The sequence below is a fragment of the Acinonyx jubatus genome, chromosome B3 (genome assembly GCF_027475565.1).
Source record: "Acinonyx jubatus isolate Ajub_Pintada_27869175 chromosome B3, VMU_Ajub_asm_v1.0, whole genome shotgun sequence".
NCBI lineage: Eukaryota > Metazoa > Chordata > Mammalia > Carnivora > Felidae > Acinonyx > Acinonyx jubatus.
The window spans coordinates 60251459-60268185 of NC_069386.1; the positions used below are offsets into that span (position 1 = coordinate 60251459).

Below are 16727 nucleotides of genomic sequence, written 5' to 3' on the forward strand. Positions count from 1 at the left end.
TCAAAATGGTAAAAAAAAAAAAAAAAAAAAAAAAAGCAAGCATCAATTGTCATGAAGTGCATTTACAGAGATAATGTCTCTGGCCTAACGAAAAACACAGCAGGCCTCTAAATCTGGATTCCCATTAAAGTTAAACAGATCATTCAGATAAAATTCTCTTCTTTAACATTAAAATTCAGGCTGTTAACACACTTACTGGACTTATGACTTCATTTCCTAGGTCGTACTCAAGTAAGATAAAGTCAAGGACTAAAAGTCTTGAGGTATAAAAAAAACTCCTTGGTTTTTAAAATTCTGACAAATAACCAAAGTGTAAACATATGTGTAAATTATTTTTCGAAAGGAAAAAAAAATACATACCCCCCCAAAATGGAATGAAATTAAGAGAGACGTCAAAAAAGCAGGGATATAGAGCCTGGCTAGGAAGAGGCAAAGGAATAGTTTTAAAACAAACAGAAAAGGCAAAAATTTAATGCAGAAGATGTGAACTTAAAAAATGTTCAAACCATTGATAGTATCAAAAGATGCACTTTAATGTTTAGAAGAGATTATTTAGAAATACTTAAGACATGGAAGAAAATAGTAGGGATAATCTACAGACAGATTTTTGGCTATGGGGATAAAAAGGTAGGAATAACAGTAATAGTAAGCATAAATAAAACCAATTTTACATCACCAATGAAATTAGTTTAACTTATTTAACATTAATAAATTTTTTCCTCAGTTCATCACTAATGAGAAAAATCAACAAACCAAACAAATCACCTTAACATATGATATTCTATCAGATAGGCGCTCTGCCCACAAAACATATCAAACTTCTAAAAGAAAGTTACGCTCCAAACATTTACAGGACAAATTATACAGAAGATCCAGAACTACTCGTGAAAATGAAATAAAATGCAAAGACCAAACTGTTCATGGCGGAAAAAGTGTGCAATTTAAACAAAAAACATCTATCTCATGTGAAGTAAGAAGAATGTTAAAGCATTCTTAATTTCCTGACCATTTCTATTCAAGGTACATTTTAGAAAGTGATTCAAATCCAAAGTACTCCAGCCCAGAGACTGAAAGCAGCCTTTAAAATACACACACTAAATATGTGATTGTTTATTGAAATGCAGGTGAGGGTGAGAAGGGAAAAGAGAAAAAGAAGGGAAGTTAAATGAAAAAGTCACAGATGTCTAAGTGTCTGAGTTGGGATCCTTTTTATGAGCCCAGAACAAAATTACACACACTTAGAAGTAGCAGTTATCTGAGTCCACTCCATTTAAAAAAAGAGCAGATAAGAAAATTTGTTAAAATTAATTATTTCCTCAACTGGTAGTAGAGAAGGTATTTTTAGGTGGTATATGAATATAGAATAATACCATATCACATTGTGAGAAAGTAATTTTTCAATTTTAATCTGATAACATACAGAAGCAAACACCAGTCTTTGATATCACATCAGCATTTTCTAGCTTTCTTCACTAACAGAGAGAGAGAGTGCAAGCCACATGTTAACAAATGGTAGCTAGCTAGAATGTAATTCTTTTTATTATTATTGTTTCCAGGGTATTTAGAGAGTTAACCCTATGTTACCACAAGTAATGTTAGTTTCCAATTACAGAAAAATTGCTTTTAAAAATACATTTAAGTAAACAAAGGAGTTAATTTAAATAAAAATAGTAATAGTAATAGTACAAATGAAAATCAGAGCAAAATACATGAATGTATATTCTGAGTGACTGAAATCTGAGAATGAACTACAAAAAGCTAAACTATAGTTTCATGACAGAATTAAAAAGAAAGATCAGAACCCATACTGTTTAGAAAATATGATAAAACGACAAGATATAAACCTTGAGATTCAGCAGGAAATTAAAACAACTCAATCAACAACAATCTCACTTCCGAAATTACCTATTAAGCTAACCAGTTTTTATATGTTTACATGTGGGGAGAAGGCAGAAGACAACAAATTTAATACTGTGATTCAATTAAACTTTGAAAAGACCTCCTTTCTATAAACTAATTCCAAAGTCACTTCATTTCTGAACTATCAACAGAAATTTGGACCATGTCAATAAAGGCAGTATTTAATAAGAAAAATATCAATAACCAAGACAGATTTACTGCTGGCTATTTATTTCCCCTTAAATCTTATAAAGTCTCTCACTCTTTTACATAGTAATTCTCTTTGAGTCCACTAAGAGAATCATTTATTTTAGCTGGTTGAATTAGGATTCAATTAGGAAATAATAATTACGAAAGTGTAGGATAGTCCTATTTCAAATTCACTTAACCTAAGCCAATGTAAGAAAAATTTTAACTGAAAAGTTGATAAACATCTAGATTCCTCAACAAATAAATATGCCTTATTTCAATCTCAATCGGTTCATATATAATAATAAGTAGCAGAATAATATCAGTAGTATATGAGAGTTGGGATGATTCACAAATGACTTTTACTAAGCAAAAGGACTTAGAATTTTAATCTTAATCAAGGAGAAAAAGCCCTTAGCTTGGCTGAAGCATGGGAGAAGCTCTCTGATCTCGCTTTTTTAATTACAAAGAAGCACCACCCCCCGAAAAAGGAACACCTACATTAGGGTTACTCAAAAGATGTGCACTCCTAGCTCTCAACACACAGCAGTGCACCTCCTCCTGTGCCCAACCTGATGGCTGCTCTACTGGCTCAGAGCTCAACTTCCACATACATTATTTCAGTATCCTTCAGCCAACATTTCCATTACAATATTTTTTAGTATTTTTATTCTCCTGGGAAAATCTCCAACCCCAGTAAACCACATGTCAAGGCTGTTCAATTTATCTCCAAAATAAAGTTGGGGTGCCTGGGTGGCTCAGTCAGTTAAGAGTCAGACTCTGGATTTCAGCTCAGGTCATGATCTCACTGTTTGTGACATGGAGTCCCATGTCAGGCTCTGTGTAGACAGCATGGAGGATGCTTGGGATTCTCTCTCCCTGCCCCTCCCCAGCTCTTATCTCCCCCACCTCAAAATAAATAAACAAACAAACAAGCATTAAAAAAAAAAAAAAAACCATAAAGTTAAATACAAAGCTGTATGGTAAACCAGCTAGTAACATCTAGGCCTTACCTGGTCTCTGGCTCACTGGTGGACTCCCATCAATTCCCGAGAGTATAATGGGAACAGAGCCCAGAGATGAAGTTGGTGTGGTCACCATGGAGGAAGATGCAGCTGTGGTCACCACGACTATGGAGGTGGAGGCAGTGGAAGCAACAGGAAGAGTTATAGTTGGAGGAGATGCTACCAAAGACTTAGGAAAAGCAACTGAAGCCACAGGGGTAGTAGTTATCCCAGTCGTTTTGATAAGGTTCACAGTGGCTGTAGACTGGGTAGGTGTTACAGGGGTGCTGGCATTAGTTTCAGAAACCTCAACAACCCCTGCAGTGGTGGCACCAGAAGAATAAGTAGTTTCTTTAGTTCCCACGTCAGAAATAGCAGTCATAGGTGTCACAGCAGTAACATTCTCTAAAAATACTTGAGGGGTGGTAGTAGTGACAGCAGCAGTCACAGGGCTGCACACCTGAACTGGCTCAGAAGAAACCACAGGTGTGACGACCATTACTGGAGAAGGTCTGATACTGAACTTCTGTGGCCCTGTTAGGGGTTGGGGTGTGCTAACTCCAGGTATCTTCTGCTGCAGGGCTCCAACTTTACTCATCACAAACTGTGTGAACACACCACCAGGAGAGGGTCGAGCCGCTGCAAATAAAAATTTGCAGGTCAAAAATCTTCAGTTCTCATACTTTATCCTCTTAGTGATTGTGTTTATCAACATTTATTGTGCACCACTGGGTCAATTTCTTACAGGTCCTACCTATCTGCAATATACGTGCCAATTTCCACCCACAAAAATCATACACTTCCCTCAACCCAAACCAAATCTTTATAATACTAAGAAAGGGATTAAAATTGTGTGTTCCTGCTAAAATTCTTTTGGCTATGCAATAAAGCCGAACTGCCAGGACACTAAAAAGATAATGTACAGCTCACAACTTCACCATCTAAAACAGTGAAGAAAGTTAAGATTTTTTGCCCTAACTCTAATTTTAAAACAGGTTTCCACCACTTCCTCCTGTCCTAGCACCTCCACCTCTTTATTATTGCTATCCTCTTATTTGACAGTTACAGTTTACACATTTCTAAAATGTATAAAGACAGTTTCAAAAGAGGGCAAGATAGGACTGAAAATCACCAATAAAAGCTATTTTTTTAAAAACGTAAAATGGGTTCTTTTTAAGGCATACAATGCTTGTCCTCCATCTTCACACAACTCCAGCATTCAGCCAGAGATTTCAATTTCCCGTCAGAGGAATAAGAATACAGAACGGAAGCTTTTACTTAATAATCCTAAATAGAATTGAAACAACAAAAAGAAGAATTCAATAAACTGACTATATATACTCTAAATACTGAAAACACAAATGCTTTCAAGAAGGTAATTTATTAACAGATTCTAGCACTGAAATGTTGAACAAAAGAGGTTTTCATTCATTGAACAGGGATGAATACATTAAAGCAACACTTCCAAGCTTCTGTTTTACAAGAACCTTTCATTCTAAGCCTATACCACTAACTCAACCCACTTTGATTTGCTAGCCCCCTGGTTTCGTAAGTTCAAGGAACATACATATGATTGGTTACAAAAGTACCAGTGCCCATAAAAGAAACACTGAGTTAAGTAGTTAAGAATATGTTTTGCTTTTTTAAAAACAAAATTAAAAATCTAAGTCTTTTCTATATTTATACAACCAGTCTAAAACTTGGGAAATAATTTTAACCACAATTCAATTTATCTAGTATCATAGGTCATCAGGGAAGTTACCAAAAAGAAAAAAAATTCAGGCAAGACAGACATCAAGAATAAGAATAATGCCAAATTCTACATTTCTCTCATTTTCACAAACTCCATACCTGTATCCACTGGTCAAGCACCAAGTCACAAGCCTTTCTAAAACATACATACAGTCCAACTTACCAATTGGTCTTTTTGCCGGGACAAATGCCTTCAGATTCTTCCCAGGGCGATTTGTTGTAGCGCCGGAGGAGGATGCCGTTTTGCAATTGGATGTTGAAGGCAACAGGGTACGTGGTTTCCTGGATGCAGCCACCTTGGCATTGGATGCTACCTTGGAGATGACAGTACTGAGGGTTGAGAGGTCCAGGACTGAGGGTCGCAACCTGCCTGTGATATAAGCAGCTAGCCTATTGGCTGGATGCAATGCCCCCATCTGTCCCAATAGCAACTTAGCCTGCGGGTAACTCTTACCATTAACCTGAAACAAGTGGCAAAGAGAAATTCTGTAAAGATAAAATTCTCTTGCTAACTTATCTCCCTTGACAGGGGTTTCATTTTTACAAGGTTTTAAAAGTCTATTATTCAGATGTAAAAGGAAAAAGAAATGGACTTTTTCCAGTTGTCATATAATCTGAGTTATTAGAAGGTGAAAAAAAAAAGCTGCCATCTGATATTCTGAACTAATCTCATCTTCATTTTGGGTAGTTTAGAAACAGAATCTTAAAAACTCATCATATCTGCTCTTACATATGCGAGAGATACAATTAAATCTAATGAATCAGCCAACTGTTTTACTTAATAAGCAATTCTGGCTAAATTATTAACAATCAGCAAAAATTAAGTAACTGTGTTTCACAGAATCTCTCTGAAAAAACCAGGGAGGCATAATGAAGCCCTCTCACAAGGGTCCTTTCAAGCATCCTTCATATTTGCAAAATAAACAGTGACTCTACTTTTAAGTTATAAGAAAACCATCGTTATAATACCTAAGCCACAAGGTCCCCTCAGTTTTCAAACTCAACTTTGAAGATATTGTCATCTCTTGAACAAAACTTGAGCTCAAGATACATGCTAGGAGAAACTCACTTATAACTTTAAAAACAATCACTGAACCATCAGAAGAAAGTTATCAATAACTGAAACAAAGATTTTTCATTTCCATGGAGCAACTGGGTGGCTCAGTCAGTTAAGCATCTGACTTCAGCTCAGATCATGATCTCACAGTTCATGAGTTCGAGCCCCGTGTCGGGCTCTGTGCTGACAGCTCAGAGCCTGGAGCCTGCTTTGGATTCTGTGTCTCACTCTCTCTCTCTGTCTTTTTCTCTCCTCAAAATATAAACAAACATTTAAAAAATTAAAAGAAAAAAAGATTTTTCTCTACTGCCTGAGTTGATACTGCCCATCTGGGGCAGCAAGATTGTTTTAAAAAATAAAGAACATAAACTTCCCAAGTTTCTTACCCATGTTCTCAAAGTCCTAGACTAGAGAAGACATCCTCTTCTGTCCTTCCTTCCCATCATTTAAAAGGGAGAGAGGGTGAAGTGTGGTGGAGAAACTCCTAGTCTCTAAATTAATAGGAAATCAGCACAGCGAATAGCTAAAACAAGCCACTCTCTCCTCAAAGACACAAAATAGTTTCTTCACTATGTACATGAAACTGTGATTATTCCCATACAGATTAGGAACACCTCTGCCTTGAGTCTGACAGAAAGAAGGTGATCTTTCCAGACTAAAGGAAACTTTACTATCATTTTTCAGGGTTTCTAGAGGTCTAGGGCAGATACCCCTATTTGCTCCTTTGGGACTTGCTCTGAAGACTATTCAACAGCTTTCCCAAAGTCTCCATTACAGTGACCTGACTGCTTATGAAAGTTCACATTTTATGATGGCTGTCTGAGTCCTAGACAGGAGAGGAGAACACAAATTTCTATACCTTTATTTCAGTGGGTCAAGTCTCACCAGAAATGAGCTCAGGGAAGTCTCTGTTCTCAAAATTATCAATGAATAAATAAACGAAGAAGAAAACACTGTTCTTATTATTAGGAGTTTAAGAAAGACCAACAGAAGCAGTTATGTAGCACCATCAAGAATAAACTGCAATAAAAGGTTTTTAATTAAGTCTATCAGTCATATTATTAACGAAATAGTCCTTAGCCCAGGGAAGTGGTCAAGCTAGTAAAGTCAAGTAACCTTATCAGCAAGAATGTCATATACATTTGCTACTCTGATATAAAAGTGCATTTAATGTTACTGAGCAAGGAGAAAACCTTTTTACTATAATTACATTTTAATTCAAAACCTCTCTTTGCAAAGATTTTCTAGATGCCAGTGTACTTTTACTAACATAACCTGCCTGAATTACTAAACAGCAAGGACCTATTTATATTACACAGTGATTAGCAAAAATCCTATGGACCAAATAAAGGGAAAAAAAGTAAACTGTGGCTCAATTTTTTTTTTAATTTTATACATTTGAGTGACACTCTACAAAATTAAAATCTTTTCCAAGTTTCTGAACATATACTGTTACTAAATACCAATTTCACCTTGTTTTGTTTTGAAAGCTATGTGCTAATAATAATAACAAAAAACTAGACTGAACCCCTTACTATCCTTGCTTAGTTGTCAAAGTATCACTAGATCCCAAGGAATAAAGTTGTAAGAGTAGGAACTTTCTAAGACTAGACCTAAAATCACAAGCTAAAACAGGGCTCTACATTTCTATTTGTAAATGTGCCAAAAATTCACTCTAGGTATGCATCTAAACTAGGCCTATTACAAAAAGAGAAGATTTTGTCACCCAGTTCCCAGGAAATGTAAAGATAAATGATATAAAGCCCACTAAGGGCTCTGAAAAATCAAGATGTTACCTAAGTAAAAAAAATGTGCTACATCCAGATTAAAGATAATTCTCACCTGGATAAGCCCAGATGTGCTTGAACTGGGTTTACGCTTATAGGCCACAAGCTTCCCTGCAGGAGAGAGCCCTGCATAAAAAGGCAGACCTTTGCCTCCATGTAATCTCTCCCTTACTGAATCCAGGGCATCTGTCTGCACAGGAGAGATATCATCCATTTTCCCAGGGGATAATGGACCATCAGGAGTCTCTGATCCAGATTTCTCAGCCACATCATCTTGGTCTTGACATGATGGCATAGAGATTTTCACACGAGAAGAATAAACAGGAGGGTTCTTCTCACCCCGGCTCTTTCGCTGAGAAGCCAACTCAATGATGAAGCTGCCCACCTTAAGTGATTGTGGCATGTTGCTATTGATGTGCTGGGATAAGATGCTCAAAATCTTGTTCCGATCCTCCTCCCAGTTGCAGTCTGAGATGATTTCTATCAGTTTAGTGGGACCACCTGGTGACCTCTGATGCACATAGGAGGTAGAGGACTCTCCTTCATTGCAGGAAGACTTCCAGCTTCTTTCTGATAAAGAATTGAAAGATACTTCTGCATCACAGAATTTTGTACTGAACTTCGAAAAATTCTTATTTTCCCTGAGTTCTCAGAAAAGTGCCAAGGGCACAGAAATTGAACAAGTTGCCCAGTGTCTGAATCCCACGTACTTTCAGTGGTAATTTAGCACTCACAAATTTGGGACTTTTCCAAGAAGAAGAAGTATTTTAGAGAATCAGACTATGATAAGATACTCTGCTGTCTGGGGTCTCCAACAATTTTTTTTTAAGTTTACTTTGAGAGAGAGAGCGAGCAAGAAAGAGTGAGTGCACGCATGCCCAAGCGGGCAAGGGGCAGACAGAGAGAGGGAGAGAGAATCCCAAGCAGGTTCCGCACCACCAGTGCAGAGCCCTATGCAGGGCTTGAACCCACAAACCGTGAGACCATGACCTGAGCTGAAGTCAGACACTTAACCAAGTGAGCCACCCAGGGACCCCTGCGGTCTCCAAAAAAAAAAAAAAAAAGGGAGTCCCACCTTGAGGCTGTTCTGAAAGCTGGGACTTTTTTTTTTTTAAGTTTATGTCTTTATTTTGAGAGAAACGGAGCATAAGCAGGGAAAGGGGCAGAGAGAGAGAGGGAGAATCCCAAGCAGGCTCTGCACTGACAAACACAGAGTTCAAACTCACTGCGCAGACCCTGACACAGGGTTCAACTCCTAAAACTGTGAGATCATGACCTGAGACAAAACCAAGAGTCAGAAGCTTAACCAACTGAGCCTCCCAGGTGCTCAAAATGCCATGACTATTATGTAAGAAAGTGTTACCTTGCAAACAAAGCATGACCCATAACCAAGGTTAAGAATATTTATAGTTTACTGTTCTGCTATCCATATAGCAAAGCAAAGATACTTGCAAGATGTTTTATAACATGTGATGGGTAGAGTCAACCCTAAAGAACAGCATAAGAGAGAATATTGTAGTTTAAAAAAAAAAAAAACAAGTGTGGTCTACCTATAGTTTCTACTGCAAATACTTCTGAATTACTTCTGTGCCTCTTAGATATGATTGCACCATTTCTACATTGTATGCAGATCATTCAGGTACTTATATTCGTAGCAACATGTTAACTGGATGTCTGTTTTACTAGACATCTAGATTTCTACAGCAGAGCCTCCCAACCAATGTGCTCATTACAAGTATGTCAGGATATAGATCCCCTCAGACTTCAAGGTGGTTGTGTTCTCAAGCAGGTTCTCTCCACCCCAGCAGTCTTTTCCACATATCTCAATGTGGCATAAAAACATTATCATTTTGTATATCAAGCCATTTAAAAAAAAATCGTTGGGAAGTACTGCTGCTAGTGTCTGAAGTGTTAAGAAGCAAAACTAAAAACAAGTAGGTAATGCCATAGCCACTACCTCCCATTACAGTAAGTCTAGCCTTTGGTAGATAAATCAGTAATATTCCCTCCTTTCTCCCACTGTAGCAGCTACCGAGAGCCTGAGGGAAATTTTCAATAATGATGCCAATGTTGCTGAGGCTTGGAAAGAGGTTTAAAAAACCTCATCTTAAATGTCTCTTGCAACAACCCACCATATCAACATGAATGAATTTTCTTAGGAGTGATAAACAGACCAAATAATAGGAAAACACTTATCTATTTTTAATAGAAAAAAAGGGGTATGTAAAAATATTCTGGATTGGTACTTCTGGTATATGTCCCCCTACCCACAATTACTCTAAAATGAGACTTAATTTTCATACAGACCTTGCGATTTATCAGAATCATCCTCTAGGTCACAGGTGATTGGTTTCAAGGGCTGCTGTTCAGAATCAGGCTCCTAAAGAAAGGAATAACACAAATACTTCAACACATAATTTTATCAATAGAGACAAGAACATAAACATTAAATCTCTCAAAGAAGCCTGAAAGAGCGAAAGATTTTAAGTGGCAACAGCTTCACATCTATATGTACAGCTGCATTACTATCAATATTATACAACCCTCAGTAAAAACAAGTATTGCTCTCTAATGTCCTGTGACAGTGACTGAGTCATCAAATTTACACCACACTTTACAGTGTATTGCAGTAAAGAAGGAAAACTATTTAATGTTTAATGGAACAAGTTTCAGTTATTTAGAAAATTCACTAATGCAGAAAGATATAAATCCAGGTAATTACAGATAAATAATTTAATAAAAAACAAATGTTTGAACTTTTAAAAATTACTTCAGCATCAGAAAGACTAGTACTTTAAATAACTTTAAGGGACTATTCTCTAGAACAGATACACAGAGAAACAAATTGATAAGCACATCATGTAAGACTTCTCTGCCCTCCAAGAATTACTCTAAATTATTCTGATAGCAAGGTAAATTCTAATACCAGCAACAGGGTAACAGAACTTAAAAAGACAAATTATGCAGTAAGTAATTCACCTTTACACTACAGTTCTCGGGACTAGACTGACATGAGCCCTGTTGCTGCAATGATGGGGATGGTGATGGTGACGGTTGTCTCTGTTCCTCTTTTTTCCGTTCATATACGCGAACACGAGCACAAGTCATCATACTTTCAAAGTACAAGTAGACTGGATCCTTGTCCTCTTCCCGAATCTGTAAATTCCATACAACAAAACATTCCATATGTTGGAGGAAAAAAATATGCTAGACTCCAAAAGGAAAAGGATGTTTTAAACTTTGTTACAACATTTGAAATTTTTAAATGCAAATTTTAAGAAGTACAGTTATTATGGGCTGTATCTTGGAAAGTCAGAAAGGATTTGATTCTTTATCAAGAAATGTGACATTCCATTAGAGTAGCACTTCTCCAATTATCTGCAATGAAGGATTATTTCTTAATTACCTGTCCAACACAGACTGATCCTTTTGTAAAATAAGTTTCTAGAAAAACAAAAGATACGCAAAATACAAGCCCAAGTTGTTTAGTATTAGATTTAATACACATAAAATTACTCTATCAAGTTGCTGTTAAGTTTCTAAATATTTACTCTCATTTTCTAGACGTATTTCATCACACTCATAACAAATAGTTTTGGATCAGCACTGAGACCAGCACAGAGACCACACTGAATAGCATTGTACTAAAGCATCTTTCGTCAATTTAATGGACTGGGAAGACTGAAATGGATTTAATAATCACAAATGCTTAAGCTCTTAACAGAACCATCAGCTCTTTGACCTATCAATCTTCATAGTCCTATGCCAACAATTATTTTAAATCTTGAACTTTACTGTTACCTGTATATTAAAAAAATAGCCTTAAAAAGATGAGTTATTTCTTAAAACTTTTCTTAATGCTTTCCCACTAACAAAATATAGTATATCTGAATTAATTATTCTACACTATTGGAATAAGAAGTTTCTTCAGAAGGCTTTTTTTCTCCCTCTCCCTTAAAAATTTGCTGGTCATGTTTAAAAACAAAACAAAATAAACAAAAAACCCACAACTTTTTATGATCTTCTTGAAGAGAGATTTGGCTATCCTTAAGAATTACTACCATTCACTCTACTTTTATGACATCTCTGTGCCAGCAATTAGGCTGATTAAATCAGAAAGACCGATGGCTTACAGACATATTACTTGAAAGCAAAATGATTCACAGAATATAAACCAAAAATATGGCTGAAATCCATTATCTTTACAAACAATTTTTGTAGCTTGCAATAAAAGATGAAACTCTGGGCTTACCACAGGATTGGGTTTGGGAGTATATGCCCGTGCAGGTTTAATTCCAGTGAGCAGTTTGCCCTTCACAGTAGTAGGTAAAACTTCTGGCTGAGGCAACAACAACGGCTTCATCGGCTCAATGACAGAAGGCGTTGGGATATAAACTGGCTCTGGATCTACTTCACCTTCTACTTTCACCCATAACGGGTAATGTCGAACAGGCTGTTCAGGCTCTGTTTCACATATAGCTTAACAAAAAGAAGAATGAGATTTCAGATGCCTTTGGCAACAGAAGTTCACAGGCACCGCCAAAACAAAATGTGCTACCTCACAGAAAGCAGTAACTCATGAAAACAACCTAACAGATGCCCCCTAAAAAAATCTTTAGTTGCCATCATACACCTTAATTTATTCATCTATTAACCAAATATTTGTTGAATACCTATTTTAAGTCAGATACTGTTTTAGGCACTAGAGTGAACACAGGTAGCTATGAGGAAAACAAAGTTCTTGCCCTCACAGAGTGTGCAATCCAGTAGGAGAAAACAAATTTAACATTTAATATCAAGTAATGGTAAGCACCACACCAAAAAATATAGCAGGGTAAGGAATGAAGAGTTAACAGATGCTATTAGATTTAGCATGATCAGAAAAGGCCTTCTGTTATCCTGGAAAAATCATTCTATACTACACTCTTTAATTTTATAAATAAAACAAATATTTATTGAACCTTACTCCGCACCTATTCTAAACACTTAATTATGTTTTAGCTCACTTAATTGTCACAATAGCCCCAGAGACATTATTATTCCTATTTTGCCAAAGCTGAGGTTCAGGAGTCCAACAACAAGAGGCAGAACCAGGATCAAACCCAGTCAATCTGGCTCCAGAGACACAGCTTGTTACTGTGCCCTCTGGTAACAACATGTATTCAAAAGACAGCCTGATCTCAGCAAAGAAGCAAAAATAGATCAATGGAAAAGCAATGGAACCAGAGATGAAATCATACTGTCTTCAAGAAGGTCTACACAAAGTAAAACATGTATCATTACTTAATCAAATTAAATGGAGGATCTAGGTTAAGAGGCAACCAGCTTTTATTCTCTAAGCAAACTTCCCATTCCCAAAGATAGTAGAGAAACCAAAATTGTATTTTGCATTTTAATGGTCGGTCCTCAGAGAGAATGTAGCTGGTTCCAAACCTAAAATCCAAAATCTTTGCCTGCAGTAACATAAAACGTGACTGAGTAGCATTCACATTTAATTCAAACACTTAGCTCAGGGCGGCTGGGTGCCTTAGTCGGTTCAACAGTTAAACGTCCGACTTTGGCTCAGGTTATGATCTCATGTTTTATGAGTTCAAGCCCCATATCAGGCTGAGGGCTGACAGCTCAGAGCCTGGAGCATGCTTCAGATTTTGTCTTCCTCTCTCTCTGCCCCTCTCCCCCTCAAAAATAAATAAACATTAAAAAAAAATTTAAATCAAGTATTTAGCTCAATTTATCTTTCATAATAAAGCAGAAATCGAAATTGCAACCTGATTTCATAAAGTATATTTGTTGTGAATATTAAGACTCCCCTAAAAAACAACTATCTAAAGGGTTCCTAAGGCTAACATCATTCAGAGCATAACCACAAAATGTTGAGTATGTAGAGATTAAAACAGAATAAAATCTTCAGAGCTAGAAAGTGATTGACCCAATTATTTAGCTAGTTATAGCTGTTTCTGTGTAGGTAGATAAGGTTAGGGATCCCGGAGGAAAAAAGAACAGACATGGCTTTCTTAACATAAGTCATTTTAGGGCCCCACCCATTTTTGTGATCTATGCCATATCAGCATTACTTGTCCATGCACACTTCTTGCAGAATTTCCTAGGGGTTGGAATTACAAAGAAACGCAAAAACCTCATAGTTAAGGATTTTAAGGGAACAAAGTGAATGCAAAAGCTGGTCTCTACCAGACCAGGAAACAGCTGAACTGTATCAATGGTAAAATTCTCAGTGCTGTTTCAAAAGTAAACATTGACCTATCGCACATTCTTGAGTTGTTTTTGCAGGATTTAAACCCCTTTGAGCACTCTGAAAGCGGGCTAACTGGAGCAGAGAATTGATGATGCTGACCCTCATGGCTTCAATCAACTAGGACCTGGATTCTGTCCATGAAGGATGACTTTTACCCCAATTCTATACAGAACTCTCCTTTGTCAAGCCCCATCCACAAATATGCATGTGCCCTTAGCTTAAAACTTACCCAATTTTGTTGTTTGAGTGGACACTACTTTAGGAAACATACTCTTGCTGTTCTCCTTACCTGTTACAAGTAAAACCTTTTCTTTCCCTGTTCTTTGGCCTGGTTGTGTCTTTTGGGTGGACAACCAACAAGAGGCGAACCCAGTTTCAGGTAACATCTATTATCCAACTATTATAACCTCATTCATTTATCACATAATTCACAAAGGCTTCTAACACCCAAGTATTCATGTATTTCAATGTCTACTATGTATCAGACTTTGCAGGTACGATAATGAACAACAATGACAAAAATCCTGGGCTTCATGGAGCTTACATTTAAGTTGGGGGAAGACAGCGAGACAGGCAATAAACAAGATTAATAAGGAAAATATGCTGGGTTGTGGTAAGTGCTTATGAGGGGGGGAAAAAAGCAGACAGGAAATAAGTGGTAATGTATAGTGATTATTATTGTAGGACTATGTATTTTGAGGGAGGAGTGTTGCACTTTTCAAAAGGGTAACCAGGGATGCCTTCACAATGGAAATGGGTATTTACAAAGGCTATACCACTAATTTGATAACAACTTTATTGTTTAGTGTTGCTAATTATTTCATACACATATTAATTCTATTATAAAAATAAAAGTGCCTTCAGGGCAAACACTATAGACTTTGACAGCTTTCAATCTCTTTAAGGATTTTTAAAGCCTCTGTAAGTAAGGATTATACTAAGTAAAGGTTCCATTTCAACTTTTTCTTTTGAAAATGGCTACAAAATAGGTAGCACAGTAGTTCAGAAGAAACTTCTTAAAATATTTTAAGATATCTTAATTCCTCATGGAAATCAAAGACAACTCTAAAATTTGAAGTGCAGACAAAGGGGAAAAGGGTGTGCTTATTGTAAACAAGAGAATTCATAAAAGGAGCTGATTGGGAAGGGTAAAGTTCAGTTCTGTTCAGGACATGAAAGACTGAAGTGCGAGCAACATCATCAAATAGGGCACACAATAAAAATCAGAAATGCTGGGGTACCTGGTTGGCTCAGTCCCAAGAGCATGTGACTTTGATCTCTGGGTAGTGAGTTTGTGCCTCACACTGGGTGTAGAGATTCCTTACATGAATAAATAAAAACTTTAAAAAATCAGAACTGTCAATGGCAGAGACTACATCTGACGTCATGAAAATGGACAGAGAACAAATCAATTCCTCATACTTCATCAGCCCACTGTCCACTTGCTTCCTTTACACAGCTTGGAATTCAAGATAACAGTACTTCTCCGCTCCCCTTCACAATATACTAGTGATCCTCCGACCCTTCACCTGAAACTCAGGAGAAAAGGAGCTACCAAAGGCAGAATTAAGGGGAGAACCAGAATGGCATATATCCAGAGCCAAGAACAGAAACCTGTTATCAAGAAAAGTGGTATCGTATCCCCTAATTTCTATTCAAATACCTCCTAATGTTACCTCACCAAGGTCTCCTAGCATTATCACTGTCTTCCAGGTTCTCAATAAGCCTTTCTTCATGACACTTAAAACATTATGGCACAATTGTTACTGTGGCACTTAAAATTACAGTAAATACATATCTATATATTTACCACATACCTGTTTTGTCAAACTGACAGTAACTTCTTAGACATGGGACTTCATTTTAATTGTATCTTACCTCCTGTCACTCTTAGCAGGGACCATAGCAGTTGCGCCATAAATGAACAGTTTTAGATACAGAAGTCCTAGAAAACTGCTATGCTAGTAATCAGCATACTATATTCCTCTCCCTCCATTTTTGTATGTGTTTTAAACCTTTTTATTGTGAAATGTAATACCCAATTAAGTGCAAAAACAAGGTATATACAAATTAAAACATATTAACAAATATATACCTGTGTTAACACTATACAGGTCAAGAAATGAAATACTGCCAACAACCCCAGGAGCTCTTGCATGACCTTTCTGTCACAATTCCTTTCCATAAGAGAATCACTTACATGATAGCCTCCTCTCCACTTTCCTTTTTCAAGCCAAATAACACACCCCTAAATATCACAGCTTAATTTTGCCCGATTTTGAAAGTTATATAAATGTGACCACAGAGATGTATTACTCTGCCTACACTTCCTCTTCGCCCAACATATTATTTGTAAAATGCAACCATGCTGTTCCAGCTACCTATGTACTTATTTTTACTGTCATGTACTACTCTGATTATTCATACTATTATCCATTCTAATGTTATTAAAATATCTGGGGTTGTTTTCATGTTTTAGCTTCTATGAATCATGGTACCACAAACAATCCTAAAAAAAGTACTTCTGCTGATTACTTTGCAAACAATTAAATCTAGGGCATGTGAATCATCAACTTTAGAAAATATTGCCAAACTATTTTCCCAAGTGGTTATACCAATTAACATTTCCATCATAAAATTTTAATTTTAACTATTCTGGCAGGCATGCCATGGAATCTTGCTGTGGATTTGCTTTGTATTTCTCTGACCAAGAATGAGATGTTCAACATCCTTTTTTATGAAGTACCTCTAAAACTCTTGACTATTTAAAAAAAAAAAAAGTTTTT

At 36.7% G+C, this 16727-nt stretch overlaps 1 protein-coding gene across 24 annotated transcripts in view; it reads right to left on the reverse strand.

Annotated features, from left to right (window-relative positions):
• Positions 1-16727, reverse strand: part of MGA (MAX dimerization protein MGA) — a 166543-nt gene that overhangs the window by 19191 nt on the left and 130625 nt on the right. For 8 of the 24 annotated variants that reach the window (XM_027066982.2, XM_027066981.2, XM_027066984.2 and 5 more), the window contains exons 10-15: positions 11941-12167; positions 10668-10844; positions 9996-10068; positions 7744-8258; positions 5008-5305; positions 3102-3731 (exon numbers count right to left, since the gene is read on the reverse strand). In XM_027066982.2, the coding sequence (XP_026922783.2) occupies positions 3102-3731; positions 5008-5305; positions 7744-8258; positions 9996-10068; positions 10668-10844; positions 11941-12167 (1920 nt within the window). Of the gene's footprint in view, positions 1-3101; positions 3732-5007; positions 5306-7743; positions 8259-8505; positions 8965-9995; positions 10069-10667; positions 10845-11940; positions 12168-16727 lie in introns of those variants that run through there. The other 16 variants (XM_027066986.2, XM_027066985.2, XM_027066989.2 and 13 more) reach the window with 16 other exon arrangements.